The sequence below is a fragment of the Vulpes vulpes genome, chromosome 2 (genome assembly GCF_048418805.1).
Source record: "Vulpes vulpes isolate BD-2025 chromosome 2, VulVul3, whole genome shotgun sequence".
NCBI lineage: Eukaryota > Metazoa > Chordata > Mammalia > Carnivora > Canidae > Vulpes > Vulpes vulpes.
In genome coordinates this window covers 48,435,408-48,452,422 of record NC_132781.1, presented here as the reverse complement: position 1 = coordinate 48,452,422, position 17,015 = coordinate 48,435,408, and the positions used below count along the sequence as shown (strand labels likewise).

Below are 17,015 nucleotides of genomic sequence, written 5' to 3'. Positions count from 1 at the left end.
TTACCGCATACAGAACCAGTGAAGTCCAAGCGAGCATCTGCGATGGCACCAGGGTCCGGGTGTTGGCATTGCTACTGCACTGCGTGGGTGTGTGGGATGCCTGCATTGGAGGCACTGAACCTCCACGTATGATTCTTCATCTTCTCTCCGAGATGAATATACATACACATGGAGACTGTCAGAACAATAAAGGAAAATCAGTGAACCCCCCCCCCCCATCACAGCTGGAGATGCTAATAAAATATCAGGCCTGAGTTTTACAGGCAAGTTCTACACATTGGTCATGGAAGACGTAGTCCAAATGGTATGTAAATTTTTCCCAAGGAAAATGTTATGATGCCAGTACAACCTTGATATCCAGATCAGAGAGGGACTTCACAGCCTAAGTACAGTCTGATCCCATCCCAACAACACCCCTAGCCTTGGTTCCTCGGTGAGTTCGCAGGCTCAGGGCTTGGCGGAGGGCAGAGGGGGTACTGCAGGCATGTCCAGCAAAGGAAGGAGAGGAGTCCTAATTTACGGGGAAGGAGGAGGAAGTGCAATTGGTCCCCGCACCCAGGTTGGCTGAAGGTCAGCAGGAGCCTCAGTGATAGACTTGGGTGAAGTGCGGGGGACGATTTCTTCCAGGAGGGGCAGAGGCCATCCCTCCCTGGTAGGGCCCCGTTGAGAGGCTGTGGGCTCTGTGATGGGGCTTCCTCCTGGGGGTACTGCTCCCCACTCTGGGCCATGGCCCCATGTGAGCAAGGTTGCTCTTTACTAAGGCACACACCTCACCTGGTGTGTAGATCCAGGGTGGTTGCAGTTGTCACCCCAATAGGGTTTGTCAAGGAACATGGTGACCCAGTTCTGAAAATGTCTGTGGAAGAGCCCAGGGCTCCAGGAACAGGAGCGGGAAGAGCAGACTTTCCTCCTGGCGATGGAGACATGCGGCAGGTGGAGGGGGCATGGCCCAGGCCCTCCACATACATCAGGGCAGGAAGGCCAGCCCGTGCGATGCAAGGCCTGGGCCCCAGGTTCTCTGCACAGGGACACGGGAACCAGAGCCCTTCCCTCATATCCTACACGCAAACCACTTCCGGGGAGATCAAAGGCTCACCACGAGCAGAACAATAAAACTTTAGTGTGCGACTCTGGAGAACATCTGATGACCTATGGTGGACTACGTGTTCGGACTAATTCAGAGCCTCCATGACTTCACTGCCAGAGCGTTCACGTCCAGAGTGTAGGTAAAGATAAACCATCACCAGAGATGGGGCAGATGGCACCATCATTCCAAAGGCTATATAGGATTTGCTAGTGAGCTGAACACACTCGTGCACGCAGCCACCAGCTAGTTCCTAGGACCTCCTCCCAAGTCATGCTTGCAAGTGCACTAATGCCTCAAGCGGCAGCCCGGAATGAAGGACGACAGCATGAGCTGTCAGATGAATCTCAGAAACTGTGAAAGAAGCAAGTGACAGAACAGTGTGTTGGGTGAAGCCCAGGAGGACCAGCAGGGCACATTGTTTAGGAATAACACTGACCGGAACGCCTGGGTGGCTCAGCAGTTGAGCGTCTGCCTTCAGCCCAGGGCATCACCCCGGGGTCCTGGGATCGAGTCCTGCATTGGGCTCCCTGCATGGAGCCTGCTTCTCCCTCTGCCTGGGTCTCTGCCTCTCTCTCTGTGTCTTATGAATATATAAATAAAATCTTAAAAAAAAAAAAAGAATAACGTTGACAGGTGGGAAACCCTATAAAAGAATGAGAGAGTCCCAAACACAGAATCCAAGACAGAGAGGCCCCCTGGTTGGGACCACCAAAGGGCATCTGACATGCAGAGGCACATGCACCTGTTCCCCAGGCTTCCACGGTATGCGTGCGCCCCTCCCGCTCATCTGGGTGTGTGTACTCCTCACAAGGCAGCACCGGCTTCTCTCCCTCCTGGGGAGCCTTTGGCAAGTGTGTTCCTCAGGGCAGGTGGTGGCCAGGCCTCCCTAGTGCCCACGCTGTGTAGCTCAGGAGCACCAGTTGCTCTCTGTACATGTGCAGAGCCTGGTATGCCTCTGGCTCACAGGAGGCGCTCAGCAGGTGTTTGTTGAACAGCTGAACGAGCACACAAAGAAAGGGAACAGGAAGCGGTGAACTTTGGTGAAGGGAAACCTCATGAAAGTGGACTCTGAATGCCAGAAGGGGAAGAAGCATCAGTCCCGGGCCCCAGGAGGGAGACATGCACACTGTCTCTCCTGCAAGAGATGCCACCCCTGCAACTCACCCAGTGGGCCTGGGTTCAGGACACCCCTCCCACTTCCTTCTTCTCCATAAAATAGCATTCCTCTCCTTCGTTGGATGTGCCTGTGGTTTTGCCAGGGCATGCAAATGCCTATGGACCATTCTCCATTATTCCCAATAAACCAATTTTTGCTGGCAAAATCCTTTTTTTTTTTTTTAAGATTGTATTTATTTATTCATGAGAGATACACAGAGAGAGGCAGAAACACAGGTAGAGGGAGAAGCAGGCTCCCTGTGGGGAGCCCGATATGGAAATCGATCCCAGGACCCCAGGATCACACCCCGAGCCGAAGGCAGATGCCTGAGTGGCTGAGTGGCTCAGGCGCCCTAGGCTGTCTTTTTTTTTTTTTAAGATTTTATTTATTATTTTTTAAATTTTTTTTTATTATTTTATTTATTTTTTATTTATTTAAGATTTTATTTATTTATTAAAAGTCCCAGTTAACTTTTCCAGGGTGGCTGTGTCTTGACATTCCCACCAATATTCAAGCAATTCAGTTTCCCTGCATGCTCGCCAGCACATGGTGTCACTGTGGGGTTTTATTTCATCTGCTCTGCTTGGGGGGCAATGTTTTACTGTATACTACCCCTTCTTAGAAAAATACTTTAGAAATTTACTTAGAGAGTGAAAGAGAGGGGATCCCTGGGTGGCGCAGCGGTTTAGCGCCTGCCTTTGGCCCAAGGCGCGATCCTGGAGACTCGGGATCGAATCCCACGTCGGGCTCCCGGCATAGAGCCTGCTTCTCCCTCTGCCTGTGTCTCTGCCTCTCTCTCTCTCTGTGTGTGACTATCATAAATAAATACAAAAAAAAAGCAAAATTAAAAAAAAAAAAAGAGAGTGAAAGAGAGAGATTGCTCGAGTGCACAGAGGGAGGGGGAGAAGCAGGAGCCTCCCTGAATAGGGAGCTGATGTGGGACTCTATCCCAGGACCCTGGGATCACGACTTGAGCCGAAGGCAGACGCTTGGCTGACTGAGACACGCAGGTGCCCCAAATCTCTTTACTTTTATATTAATACAACTACTCAAGCTTTTCTTTCTTTTTTGTTTTGTCTTGTGTTTGAAACCAATATTTAGATCTCTATCTTGAAACAGCTATCCGAATTTCTAAAACTCCAATCTGACAATTAAACTAGAATTAATATTACTCTTCACAGATGACATGATCCTCTTTGTAGAAGACCCAAAAGACTCCACCCTAAAATTGCTAGAACTCACACACAAATTCACAAAGTGGCAGATTACAAAATCAATGCACAGAAATCAGTGGCATTTCTATACACTAACAATGAGACAGAAGAAAGAGAAATTAAGGAATCGATCCCATTTACAATTGCACCCAAAGCCATAAGAGACCTAGGACTAAACTTAACCGAAGGGGCAAAGGATCTATACTCAGAAAACTACAGAACACACATGAGAGAACTAGAGGAAGACGCAAAGAAATGGAAAAACATTTCATGCTCATGGATTGGAAGAACAAATATTGTTAAGATGTCTATGCTTCCCAGGGAAATCTACATATTCAGTGTAATCCCTATCAAAATACCATCATCTTGGGCAGCCCGGGGGGCTCAGTGCTTTAGCGCCACCTTCAGCTCAGGGCGTGATCCTGGAGACCTGGAATCGAGTCCCACGTCAGGCTCCCTGCACAGAGCTTGCTTCTCCCTCTACCTGTATTGCCTCTCTCTCTCTGTGTGTCTCTAATGAATAAATAAATAAATAATCTTTTAAAAAAATACCATCATCTTGTTTCACAGAGTTGGAGCAAATGATCCTAAAATTCGTATGGACCAGAAAAGACCCCAAATAGCCACAGGAATGTTGAAAATGAAAACCAATGCCAGGAGCATCACAATTCCGGACTTCAAGCTGTATTACAAAGCTGTCATAATAAGGACAGTATGGTCCTGGCACAAAAACAGACACACTGTTCGATGGACCAGAAGAGAAACCCAGAAATGGATCCTCAACTCTATGGTCAACTCATCTTCAACAAAGCAGGCAAGAATATCCAATGGAGGGCAGCCCGGGTGGCTTGGTGGTTTAACGCCGCCTTCAGCCCAGTGTGTGATCCTGGAGACCTGGGATCAAGTCCCACGTCAGGTTCCCTGCATGGAGCCTGCTTCTCCCTCTGCCTGTGTCTTCACCTCTCTCTCTGTATCTCTCATGAATAAATAAATAAAATCTTAAAAAAAAGAATATCCAATGGAAAATAGTCTCTTCAATAAATGGTGCTGGAAAAACTGGACAGCCACATACAGAAGAATGAAACCGGTCCATTATCTTACACCATATGCAAAAGTAGACTCAAAACAGATGAAAAGATCTAAATGTGAGACAGGGATCCATCAAAATCCTAGAGGAGAACATAGGCAGCAACCTCTGTGACCTCGGCCACAGCAACTTCTTGTTAGACACATTCCTAAAGGCAAGGGAAACAAAGGCAAAAATGAACTGTTGGGACTTCATCAAGATGAAAAGCTTCTGCACAACAAAGGAAACAGTCGACAAAACCAAAAGACAATCTACAGAATGGGAGAAGATATTTGCAAATGACACATCAGATAAAGGGCCAGTATCCAAGATCTATAAAGAACTTATCAAACTCAACACCCAAAGAACAGATCATCCAATCATGAAATGGGCAGATGACATGAACAGACATTTTACCAAAGAAGATCTACAGGTGGTCAACAGATACATAAAAAAATGCTGCATATCACTCATCATCAGGGAAATATGAATCAAAACCACAATGAAATACCACCTCACACCAGTGAGAATGGCAAAAATTAAAAGACAGGAAACAACAAATGTTAGAGAGGAAGTGGAGAAGGGAGAACCCTCTTGCACTGTTGGTGGGAATGCAAACTGGTGCAGCCACTCTGGAAAACTGTGTGGACGGTCCTCAAGAAGTTGAAATTAGAGCTGCCCTATGACCCAGTGATTGCACTACTAGATATTTACCCCAAAGATACAAATGTAGTGAAACCTGCACCCCAATGTTCACAGCAGCAGTGTCCACAATAGCCAAACTATAGAAAGAGCCCAGATGTCCGTTGACAGTTGAGTGGATACAGAAGACGTGGCCTATATACACAATGGAATATTACTCAGCCTTCAGAAGGAATGAAATCTTGCCATCTGCAACAACATGGATGGAGCTAGAGGGTATTATGCTGAGTGAAGTCAGTCAGAGAAAGACTTTCATCATGATTTCTTTTTTTTTTTTTAAAAGAATTTTATTTATTTATTCATGAGAGAGAGAGAGAGAGAGGCAGAGACACAGGCAGAGGGAGAAGCAGGCTCCATGCAGAGAGCCTGACGTGGAACTCGATCCCGGGTCTCCAGGATCACACCCCGGGCTTCAGTCGGCGCTAACCCGCTGCGCCACCAGAGCTGCCCTTTCATCATGACTTCACTCACGTGTGGAATTTAGGAAACAAAACAGAGGATCGTAGGGGAAGAGAAGGAAAAATAAACAAGATGAAATCAGAGAGGGAGACAAACCACAAGAGACTCTTCACCATAGGAAACGAACTGAGGGTCCCTGGAGGGGAAGGGAGTAGGGGGATGGGGTAAATGGGGGATGTGCATGAAGGAGGGCACGTGATGTCATGAGGACAGGGGTATTTTATCCAACTGAGGAATCACTGACTTCTACCTCTGAAACCAATAATACACTATATGTTAATTAATCAAATTTAAATTAAAAAAATAGAGTTGAGGGCAGCCCCGGTGGCACAGCGGTTTAGCGCCGCCTGCAGCCTGGAGTGTGATCCCGGAGACCTGGGATCGAGTCCCACATCGGGCTCCTTGCATGGAGCCTGCTTTTCCCTCTGCCTGTGTCTCTGCCTCTCTCTCTCTGTGTCTCTCATGAATAAATAAATAAAATCTTAAAAAAAAAAAAAGAGTTGAGTCTACTTGCATATATCGTGATTACCAATGTATCTTCATCACCTAATTGTGTTCTCTCTTCTCCTTAAGATTGCACTTTTCCCCTTTCTCACCCCATTCCCCTGCAGCTCCATTCTTGGGAAGGTGCACATCGGATAGCCACCGTGTGTTATCTTGAAACACATACTTCATAAAATCTACAGTGAAAATCGTTTCCCTCCTTGTGAACAATTCATGCACGGTGGAGGGCCCCAGCTGCGGCCCTCCCTTCCGCCTGCCATTTGGACACAATCTCACTTCCATCCCATGACCCTCCTCCCCTTAGCACCATTGCTATTATTACTACTTGTATACAGTCCATGTTTACTTAGATTTAATGATGCATTTTGGTTGACTAAAATACGCCCATAGATTATTTGATTCTCTTTCTTCGGAAAGGTGGTGCCCGAGTCCCCTCCCACACCCCTGAGAAAGGATTGGTCTGAGTTAAGACAGAGGTGAGGTGACGCGGTGACTCTGGAGCTTCAGGCAGGTGCCCCTCCCCCATGGGCACTAGGGGAAGCTGAGAAGCCAGGCTTGGAAGCGGCCCTGGAGAGATGGCCCCAGACAGCCCGCAGGGCCAGCACCATGGCTCCCGAGCCTCGCCCTCAGAAACAGAGAGAAGACACCTGCAGTTCTGCACCACTGAGCTCTGCTGCGGGCAGGGGGGGCTAACGCATCCTCATTCCGGGCTCCTTCTCCACTGCTGCCTTTTTTCTCAAGTCCTTGCTCCAGGGGACACCTGGGTGGCTCTGAGGTTGAACATCTGCCTTCGGCTCAGGGTGTGATCCCGGGATCAAGACCCACATGGGGCTGCTCCTCCCTCTGCCTGTGTCTCTGCCTCTCTCCGTGAATAAATAAAACCTTTAAAAGAAAAAAAAGGTCCTGGCTCTGGAATATTCTTTAGTTAAGTGCTGTGGTTGGTAAAATCTTTTTTTTTTTTTTTTGAAAATTTTTGTTTTTGAAATGTTTTTATGTTGTGTTCACTCTGTGAAAGGTTGCTCTGGGTCCGGCCTTATGGGTGGTTCTCCTATGGTCTCGGGAGAGGGAATGTGTATTTCTTCCTCTCAGGCCTGGCTGGCATTTGTTGTGATTTCCGGATTGGAGAACTGAGATTTCTAGACAATTCTGAAAAACTAGAAGCCTGCTTATCTTCCTATGTTGCCCCTCCTTCCTCATCCTCTTCTAGGAAATGCAACCAGAGGAGTGACCCTCACCTGTCATTCACACTTCCCATCAGACTCTGGGCTCTGCTCTGGATCACTTCCTACACTCTTCTGGTTCACCAACTCCAGCTGAAAACTTTCATCAGCTTAGTCCATTTTAGGTTTAATTTCTTTCTTTCTTTCTTTTTTTTTTTTTTTTTAAGATTTTATTTATTCATGAGAGGCAGAGACACAGACAGAGGGAGAATCAGGCTCCCTGCGAGGAGCCCGATGTGGGACTCAATCCTGGGACCCCAAGGTTACCACCTGAGCTGAAGGCAGATGCTCAACCACTGAGCCACCTAGGCATCCCTGAGGTTTAATTTTAATTTATATTTTATTTCTGTAAGTTGTTTGATCTTTCATGCTTTATTGCTCATCTTTATAAACTAAAAGATTATTTCATGGGATGAACTATATAAAGACTGTGCCGTGTTTATATTTTCAAGAATCTCTTTTATATAAAAGCCATATATTCTCTGTTAATTCCAATATCTGAAATATTTGCAGGATCTGTTGTCTCTGCTGGCTCTCGTGGCAAGTGCACTCCTGGTTGTTTGTGAAAATGTTTTTTTTTTTAATTTGGAGATGCCTAATTTCTTTGGGACTTGGCCTCCATGAAATCACTGGGGCAGTAATTCTCAATCAGGGACAACGTTTCTACCACTACCACCCCTCGGGACATTTGGCAACATCCTGAGACATTAGTTGTCAGAACTAGATATGTGGATACAAGCCAGAGATGTCGTCACTGTCACTATTGTCACAGTCACACAGCACAGAAGACAACCTCCCATCCCCCCACCCACGACTCAGCCTCGAATGTCACTAGTGCTTCGCAGAGGAGGCAGTCTGCCTTCCAGCTGCCCTGCCAACCTGGGACCACTTAAATCCTTCCCCTGAGGTCTCTAGGGCCCACAGGGAGCCTGTCTTCAGACTGCAAACAAAGAGGGTATGTTTTCTCACCCTGGGTGGGACACTGAGACCACAAGGGATTTGTACTCCCAGCTTGCCTTCTGCGTGGCCAGCTTCTCTCACATGTTCCTTGCAACTGAAGGGCGACTATCTCTGGCAGGTCTGGTGAGAAAGCTAGGCAGTCGTGTGAAGTCAGCAGAAGGAATATGGATGCCCGGCAGCCTCTTCAGGTCCCTTCTCTCCCTAGCGGAGGGCTGGGCAGCAGCCGGTGGAGCAGGGAAGCGATGTTCCAGGGAACACCACTTGCAAAGAGCAGAGGTGGGAGGCTGGCTGTCTAGCTGCAACCCAGCTACTGGCAGGATTGGGAAGGGCTCTGGATGCGGAGCCTGGGGGCTGCCCTGAGCCACAGGATCATGGGAGGATACAGGGGACAAGTAGTTTCCACTTTTTGGAATGTCATGGGAGAACCTGTGAGCAGAAAATCCTAGTGAGATGCTGGTGTGGAGGCAGTGGTGGTGGGACTGAACGGGGAAGAGCAAGATCCAAGAACCATGAACAGGTGGCTTTGGGGAGGTCACAGTGGGCAGGGCCCAGACTGTCATGGGGGAGGATTTCTCCTGGGCTGGCCACTGCCCTGCACGTCCCAGCGGGTGCTGGGAACCTCAACTTCCCTTCAGGACCCCATTCCCCTCTGGGTGCCTGTCTCGCAGAGCCTGTGTGGGTCCAGGCCAGGGGTTCTCGGGCCCCCAAAAGAACCCACCCCATCCTCTAAGGAGGGCAGCTTGCATGCGGGGCAGATGTGGGCCCCACCCAGGACACCCCCTCCCTCCCTGTAAGCCCTGGAGCACAATGTGGGGAGCTTAGAGCTGGGGCTGGCAGGGCATGGCCAGCAACCCAGACCCAGGATCTCTCCAAAGCTGTGAGAGTCCATGTGCTTAAACCTTCTGGGTTTACGACGTCTTTCCCTATATACTCAAGCCTCACGCCTGGGGCTCCTACCACATGACCCAAAGGTGATGTCACATCCTCAGTGTAGGAGGCGAGCTCCTGCGGGGATGCTGGCACAGGTCATAGGGCACCTCCTTCCTGGGGTGGAGGTTCCCCTCGGAGGCTGGTGTAGGGCTCTCCAGGTCATCCCTGATGAGGCCCCTGTCTCTGATCTCTCCCTGAACCCCATGGTCTTCCTTTCCTATGGCTGAGCCCACCTGAATCTGGGGCCAGGGAGGGTATGGCAGGCCCTCTAACTCGGGAAACTTGGGTCATGTGGGGTAGGCCCTGGTGGGGGCACTTGCCTATAAGGAACCTTGGGGCACACCTGGGGGGCCCATTCTCTCGCACAGCCATGCCCACATTTCTCTTCCCAGGGAACGGGCACATCCCAGCAACCCTGGTGACCATAGCCTGGCCTGGCCAGGATGCCTGGTGGCCTGAGGCCCTGAGGGTGGGTCACAGGTTGCTCCATGGGCTCAGTTTTGCAAAGGGGGTGGATGACAGACACCCCAAGTTGTTTTAAGGTCCGGGATCCTGAGAGGAGGGGCAAGCAGGCCAGCCTTGGCCCAGGCATGACCTCTGACACAAGCAGACCTCCTCCTAGAAACCACCCTTTACCGTTTTCATCTGCTTCTAGGAGAAAGACAGCCACTGGACCTGAGGGAGGGAAGATGCCCTGGGGCTCCTGGGCCCCATCACCTGCTGGGCCCCCAGGCCTGCCAGCCCTGGTCAGGGCACCTGACCACAGACCTCACAGAGGCATCTGCTGGGCAGTTTTGGGTACGCGAGCGCGAGGCACCCTCTGCTGGCTGTGGTCAGAAGTGCAGCCCAGTGGGACCAGTACCTCTTACTGGAGACCCCAGGTCATAAAGGAAAGGCCAGCTGTATGTACACACAGGAGGGGGCCTGCCCAGAGCTGCCCAAGATCAGGTAAACGTGAGGAGGATCCCCCCGTGTCCACTGGCAGCGGTAGTAGCAGCTTAGGGCCACGTTAGCACTAAGAAGCCCCACCCCAGTTTAGCACCCCCGGGGCTACAACCTGGTCTGTGTCAGGGGCCATGGGACATGTTGGGGCACAGCCCACATGCAGGCTCCACCTGGGGCTGAGGGGCTGGGGGAGCCCAGATTGGAAGAGAGGAAGAAATCTGGGTCCTGGCCAGTCAGGTGGTCTTCAGCCTGAGGTACCCACCCGGGCTGCCTGCCAGGCCAGGCCCTGAGAGCTCCGTGTCCATGCCCATGGCCAACTAGATGAAGGTGGAGTCCAAGGGCCCGGCATCCTGCTGGCTGAGGGCGCGCGCCTCGAACAGCTGCTTGATGAGGGAAGATTTCTCCTGCTCCAGTTGCGTGATACGCTCACTCTTGCTGGTCACCTCCTGGGCCGGCAGGAGGTCAGTCAGGGCTCACCAGGCCTCCAGCCCCCACCCCAGACCCCTCCTTGCCCCTTACCTGGGTGAGGAGACGGTTCTGTTCTTTCAGCATGAGGATGGTCTGCTGCTGCCAGCCTGTGGTGGAGGGTGAGGCAGGGCCTGGGGCTGGACACGAGGGCCCCGAGGACAATGAGGGCAGAGCCTATGGGAGGGCATGGTCAGACAGGCCAGGCATTCCTTGGCACAGCCTCCAGGACAAGGGTGAGGGGTGGCACCAAGCCAGGTGTGGGCCCTAGGTGGGTACTGGGTGGTCTGAGGGGCACTTACCCTGCTGGCACAGGCTGCAGTCAGCAGCTCCCCCAGGCACCGGGCCACCTCCTGTACCTTGGGCAGCAGCCGGCCCAGTGGGAGGGGGCTCCCCTCAGCCCCAAAGTCCTGGGAGGAAAGCAGGAAAGGGGAAAGTCAGAGAGCAGGACCAACCCAAGATCAACCACCGTGCCTTGAGGGTGGCCCCCCCAGAATTACTGCTGAGAACAGAGAGGTAGCCCACGGGTGTTGCTGGTGGGGGACATCTGCTCCAGGGCATCTTGTGTCCTAGGGGAACATCACACTGTGTGTGTGGGGCCCAGCACCCCGGGTGGAAGGACAGTCAATGTGCCCTGGAGTAGAGCAGTGCTGCACCTGCCTGGGAGTGCCTGGGGTTAGGTGTATGGTCACTGTCTGGGGACAGCCTAGCCCTGGGTGGCATCACTCACAGCGCTGGCCCTGCTCTGGCCCAGGCGGCGCTGGCGCTCCTGTACACGCTGCAGCTGCTGCTGGTACCAGTCTCGGCCCCGCGCCATCATCTCCAGACCTTGTAGCAGCACCTCCTTCTCCTGTTCCAGCTCCTGCATCTGCTTTAGCTGCCACATGGGGGGATGCACATGTGTGAGTAAGTGCGCAGACAGCACAAACCTGCGTGGGCCTATGCATGTGCGTGATGAACCACAGCCCCACAAGTCAGAGCTGTGCCCACGGACCAACCCATGCCAGCACCAACCTGCCAGCACAGGTGCAGCACCTGGACCCATGTGGGCCCTCTGTGAGTCTGTGTTGGGACCCACAGCCCCATTTCTCCTGCTGGGAGGGGGAGGCTTTCCTCCCGTGGCCCCTCCACGTGGGCTCCCCCTGGGAACACAGGCAACACTCCCGACCTCAGCAGCTCCTTTAGGGCAGGCGGTGCACACGCAGCTGCTGAGCTGCACAAACCTAACAAAGGGGACTCTCTGAAGCTGGCGGGTGCAGGCGCAGCTCTGGGGAGGGACCGTGCCCACTCCACACCCAGGCTCCCTTCTCCCTAGAGGACTTCCTCATTTGGCCTTGAGTCATCCCTCAAGTGGAGTCAAGCCCACATGGAAAGAGATGTTTATAATTAACTGACATCCCCCGAACCCAGCCTTGGCTGTCCCAGAGCCCTCACTCACCAGGTCACAGTCCACGCCGTTGGTGATGGTATGCCGCCGACGTTCCCCTCGGGCACGAAGGACCCGATGGGCATCACCCACACTGAGCTCCCGGGGCCTGCAGGCTGCCGCACCTGCAGCAGAGGTGAGGACCTGGCTCATTTGCAGGCCCGTCCTGTCACACCCAGGGCAGGGTTGGGTGTCCAGGCCTATGCACCTCTGGGGGTTGTGGGCAACTCTGAGCCTCTGCATGGACCCTACCATTTCAACCCAGCCTGCAGGCCTGGGCACTGCCTAGGCCTGCACACCCCTTGCCTCTGTGCCTGCCTGGGATCTGGCTCCTCACTCGATCCCCACCAACTCCCTTACGCCCATCTCAGGGAGGGCTGTGTGCCCTCTGAAGTTGCACGTTTGTACACACAACACACATGCCCTAGCACCAGTGCCCCGAGGGCAAGGGCTTTCCCCAGTGTGTGTTGGCACCCGTTGTGTGCCCCAGGGCCCCGGCCTTCCCTGTTTCTCTGTCCTTGTCTCTCGGGGCCTTTAAGGGAGTCAGGAGTTGGTGCAGGTGAGATGGGAGGGCACAGGTGGCCCAGACCTAACTTTCCCAGAAAGGATAAAACAAAGTTGGGCCGACTGTGTCCAGCACATAACTTACGAGCTTCTACAGTTTAGGCGTCACCTGCAGCTGAGTCTTCTCAGGACTGAAAAGCCAGCAGGGCCAGCTGGCTTCCCTGGGGGTGGGGGCAAATGTACAGGGCACCACAAGGGCACAGGTGTGGAGGAAACCACCCTCTCCTCCCCTGGACCTAGCCCTGTTCCCCCAGGATATGCCCCTGGCACTGGTCAAGTGGAGTGGGTGGGTGATCCAAGAAGGGGACATGTCCACAGGCTCAGCATCGGGTGGCCATGCAGGCCTCCAGCTGGCCCTGGCAGACGGGCTCCAAGCACAGGCAGAGATCGCGTCCCAACCTGCCCATGGCACATGGCTGCAGAGAAGATACAGCAGAGAGAGGCTCGGGTGAGGGGCATCAGAGAACAACCCAGAACACCTGGGCTTGGTTGGGGAGCAGCTCCCAGATTTCTGGATGGCAGCACACTGGATGTTCAGTGGGATGACCAGTAGCTCTCACAGGGCCAAAGAAGGGGGCCCTGGGTCTTGGGGTGGGGGCTCTGTGTGTATGGGGGCTTTCTCCCCAAAGTAGGGGAACCTTGGAGCTCCATATCTGGCACCCATGAACATGCCATGCCTCTTGTCTGGGCCTCTACCTGTAGAGGTGACAGCGAGAGCCTGGCCTGCTCACCCCTGTGTTGAGCCCTCAAGGGGGTGCAGATGACCCAGGGCCACATGGGGCACCAGGACAGAGCAGGGCTGGGCCACAGGCCTGAGGCATCCAAATCCCAAACCCTGGCTGATTTTCCAGGATGTGCAGCCACAGGGATGGCACTGGCCCTGCACCCCCAAGTGCCCCCTGCCTTCCCACACCTCAGGGGCAGAGAGATTGGGCAGTGAGGAGCAGGGGAGCCCCAGCCTGGGGTGGGCCACCAAATGGCTTCACCCAGGAGGCCAAGAGCCACCGTGGCCCTAAGGGCCAATCATGGGGCTGGGGAATATGGGCAAGGCTGGGGCAGAGGTCTAGTGAGGCTGGCAGAATGGTGAAGGCGTAGAAGGGCTGGCAGCTGTCATGGTGGGGCTGTCATGGTGAGGCTGCCGGGAGGCCTGCGCCCAGGGGTGCACGCTCCAGCCTGAAAGGGCTGAAGGGTTTGAACCCAGCGCCCAACCAGAATGCAGGTGCTATTCCCAGGGTCAACACTAGAGGGGACCACGGGGGCCCTTCAGCCATCTCCTGTCAGGGCCACCTGGACCAGAAGCCAAGCAAGGACTCTGCTGGCCATCGTTGGGGGACTGTGTCTGGGTCTCTCCCTGGTGTCAGCCCCGTAGGTTTTGGGGACTGGGCTGAAGAGCCACCCACTGCTTTACTCTTCCTGTTAACCAGGCCAGAGCCTCCTGGGAAACCTCCAACCTGCCCTGGCTCGGCGGTGGAGCGGCCACTAAGGACCCAAAGGGGCAGTGAGGGCCCCTCTCTGGGTGGGGTGCCCTTTCTCCTCGGAACTAGACGGGAACTCCCTGCCTACGTGTCATCAGAGACGCAGCTCGGGGCCTTGGCGTCCCCCGCCGTGGGCTCAGGATTGGGGGAGCGGCTTCCTGGTGGAGCTGGGAGGCACCTCGCAGCCCCCGGGTCCCGGCCACGCCTCCGACCCCTGAGCGGGAAAGGCGACAGGCTCCTTCCCTGTCGGCACCTAGGGCTCTGGGCCCCGCACCCCGCGGTCGGAGAGGCGCCGGCAGCACCTCTGGGGCTCTGGCCTGAGGCGCAGGTCGCGGGGGGCGGCGGGGTCAGCTACCAGGAGGGGCCCGGGCCGCCCCGCACTCACCAGCGTCCGCGCTCGGGCTCCGCTCCAGCGCCGCACCCTGGGGCCGCTCGGGCTCCGCAGGACCGGGCGCTGCCTCCGCCGGCGCGCACAGCTTCTCCAGGCTGCGGGCCGCGCCTCCGGGGACGGCTGGCGGGGGCCGCGCGCCCGGGGGTAGGGCCTTCCTCTCCAGGACCGTCCGCGGCTCATCAGCGGGAGCGAAAACCAGGCGCGGCGGCGGCGGCGGTCCCCCAGGCCGCGCCGGGCAGCCTCCCCGGGCCGGGGCTCGCGCCTGGCCCCGCGGGCCGCCGTCGGCGCTCAGCAGCGAGGTGCGCAGGCCGGCCACGAAGCGCTCGAAGGTGAGGTAGCCGCTGGCCGGGGCCACCTGGCGCAGGCCCTCCAGCACGCCGCGGGGCAACTCGCGCGCGTCGGCGCCCTGCCAGCGGGACTCGATCTCGCGCAGGTGCACGCAGCCGCGCCGCCGGTCATCCAGGATGTCAAAGAGGGTGCGCAGGCTCTGCAGGAAGGCGCGCGGCAGCCCCTCCGTGCCCGGCGTGGGCGTGGGCGCGGGAGCGCCGGGCGGCCCGCGGCCCGGTTCGGCCATTGCGGCTCCGGCCATGGGCGGCCGCCGCCGGGCTCGGTTCCCGGCTCGGTCCGGAGCTCCGTCCCCGCGCAGCCCGACGGCTGGACCCGGCCGGCGCGCGCAACCCGCCGCGACAATAGCTGCGACTTTTTGAATGGACCCTCCTCGTGATGTCAGCGCTCATTAGCATCCGCGGCGGCTATTGGCCGGGGCTGGCCCTTCGGCTCCCGGATTGGCTGAGAGGCCGCCAGCCCGGTTTGATTTTCCTCCGAGGGCCCCGCCCCGCGCGCTCCCGCCGCAGAGCCTGCCGCGGCCCGGGCTGCACCGAGGCCCGGAGCGGGCGGGGGCGGGGCCGGGAGCTCTGCCTGCCCTCGGTCTCACCGGGAAGGGGACGCAGCCCTGAACGGACCTCTCTCTGCTCCCGCCGCCTCCCGCCGCCCGCCGCCCGCTTGCAGCGGTTCAGCCCTCGGAGGGGCGGGGCCTGCCGCCCTACAGAAAACCTGTCCCGGTGGCCTCGTGGGGCAAGGATGGAAGCACACCTCCTCCAGGGATTCAACTTCCCTGTCCGGCTCCCTTGGGCACTCTTCGCCCCCAGTTCGGGGTCCCCTGACCCAGGCACCCTGACTCTTAGGGCCCATTTGCCAGGAGAGTCCCAAGAGGATTGTGGGCTCCAGCCATCTGGGCGCTTCCCCTCACAGAGGCCTCTCTGTCCACGCTGCTGCTAGCTCCTCCCCTTGTCCCTGGGGATAGCCTGGCCTTTCCTGCCTACCGCGAGACAAAGCCACTTTTTCCTGTGTCCCCAGATCCCCATCTGGTTGACCAGCTCTCCTCTGCTCCAGCCCCTTCCCCGGGCTGGACACTTCCTCCAGCTGTGTCCCCAGTGGCCCCTGCTTCATTTCCAGCGGGGATCCAGTCCTGTCTGGCCAGGCTGGGAGGAGGCTTGAGCTTAGCCCAGCCTCACTTCAAGAAGGGAATCCTTCCTCCTGTTAGGGTAGTGAAGTGAATTTCTTCCTACCCAGGAATGTGAGGTGAGCTGGGACAGGTTTTACGTTGCTGAGAGCTCCCCCATCAGGGCATCGCTTTATTAATTTCACAGCCCTCAAAGGTGGGGCCCCATTGTGGTAAGGAATTTTGGAAGGACCTAGAAAGCTGTGAGCCTAGAGTTTCCCCATGGAGCCCGATCCATCCGTGCCTTCCTCTTTAGTGGCAGGACTAGCCAAAGTCCTAGAAAAGCGTTCAAGCCACTTGTCCTGCAGTTCATCCCCTCTCCTGCTCTCCTTCCAGCACAGCTGCCCAGGTGCCCCATCCTTAAGGGACACAGCAGTTCCTTACATGATAGGGGTACCATGTACCCCTTGCACATGGTAGCTTTCCCACCAGAAACACCTTTTCCCGTCTGCTCTGGGGTCATCACTCTGCATCCTTTGAAACTCCACCTAGATACCCGACCCACCCTTGGAAGTCTGGTTACACGTCCTGACTTTCAAAGCATGAGGCTGCTTTCTGCTAGCAATGGTGCCTCTCTCCCCATGAATCCCTCCCTGTGCGTTCTGGAAGCAGGACAGGGCCACCCCATGGCCTGGCATCAGTCTTGCCCACAGTGGAGGCCTAGTGGGTGGCCAGCATGTGGGAAGCCTTATCCTACAGATCACAGTGGAAACACCAGCCTTGGGTGGGGTGGGGAGGCCTGGAGACAGCTCTATGGGGGTTTTGTAGATATGGAGGCCTGTTGCCAGCAGTAGCAAGCAGTGCTATGACAGTTCAGGACAGCAGGACAGCAGGACAGCAGCACACAGGCCAGGGGCCTGTGAACCTGAACCCATTGTACAGAGGAAACAGGCCTTCTCCGAGCATCAGAAAGTATGTGGCAGGAGGCCCTTGGTCCGTGGGCTTCCCAC

General features: G+C 55.4%; 1 protein-coding gene across 6 annotated transcripts; it reads right to left on the bottom strand.

Annotated features, from left to right (window-relative positions):
* Positions 1-86: 86 nt before the first annotated feature.
* Positions 87-15,255, bottom strand: SAPCD2 (suppressor APC domain containing 2). 6 transcript variants are annotated; one of them, XR_011999774.1, is made up of 7 exons: positions 14,559-15,223; positions 12,147-12,259; positions 11,439-11,585; positions 11,011-11,118; positions 10,763-10,885; positions 10,506-10,689; positions 87-175 (listed from the first exon to the last, which is right to left on the bottom strand). XR_011999774.1 is itself a non-coding variant. In XM_072748043.1 (6 exons), exons 1-6 carry the CDS (start codon positions 15,151-15,153, stop codon positions 4,681-4,683), a joined length of 1,098 nt encoding a protein of 365 aa, XP_072604144.1. In that variant the 5' UTR covers positions 15,154-15,223; the 3' UTR covers positions 4,603-4,680. The 6 variants fall into 6 exon arrangements, 2 of the variants coding, with proteins under 2 accessions (XP_072604144.1, XP_072604145.1); XR_011999772.1 differs by lacking the exon at positions 87-175 and adding an exon at positions 4,609-4,692; XR_011999773.1 differs by lacking the exon at positions 87-175 and adding an exon at positions 5,631-5,686.
* Between the last annotated feature and the right edge of the window lie 1,760 nt (positions 15,256-17,015).

Coding starts and splice junctions, on each gene's coding strand:
- SAPCD2 (XM_072748044.1), bottom strand. CDS start 15,153: ATGGCCGGAGCCGCAATGGCCGAACCGGGCCGCGGGCCGCCCGGCGCT. Junction 12,260..14,558: donor GAGCCCGAGCGCGGACGCTG/GTGAGTGCGGGG, acceptor CCTCTGCTGCAG/GTGCGGCAGCCTGCAGGCCC. Junction 11,119..11,438: donor GCCAGAGCAGGGCCAGCGCT/GTGAGTGATGCC, acceptor CTTTCCTCCCAG/GACTTTGGGGCTGAGGGGAG.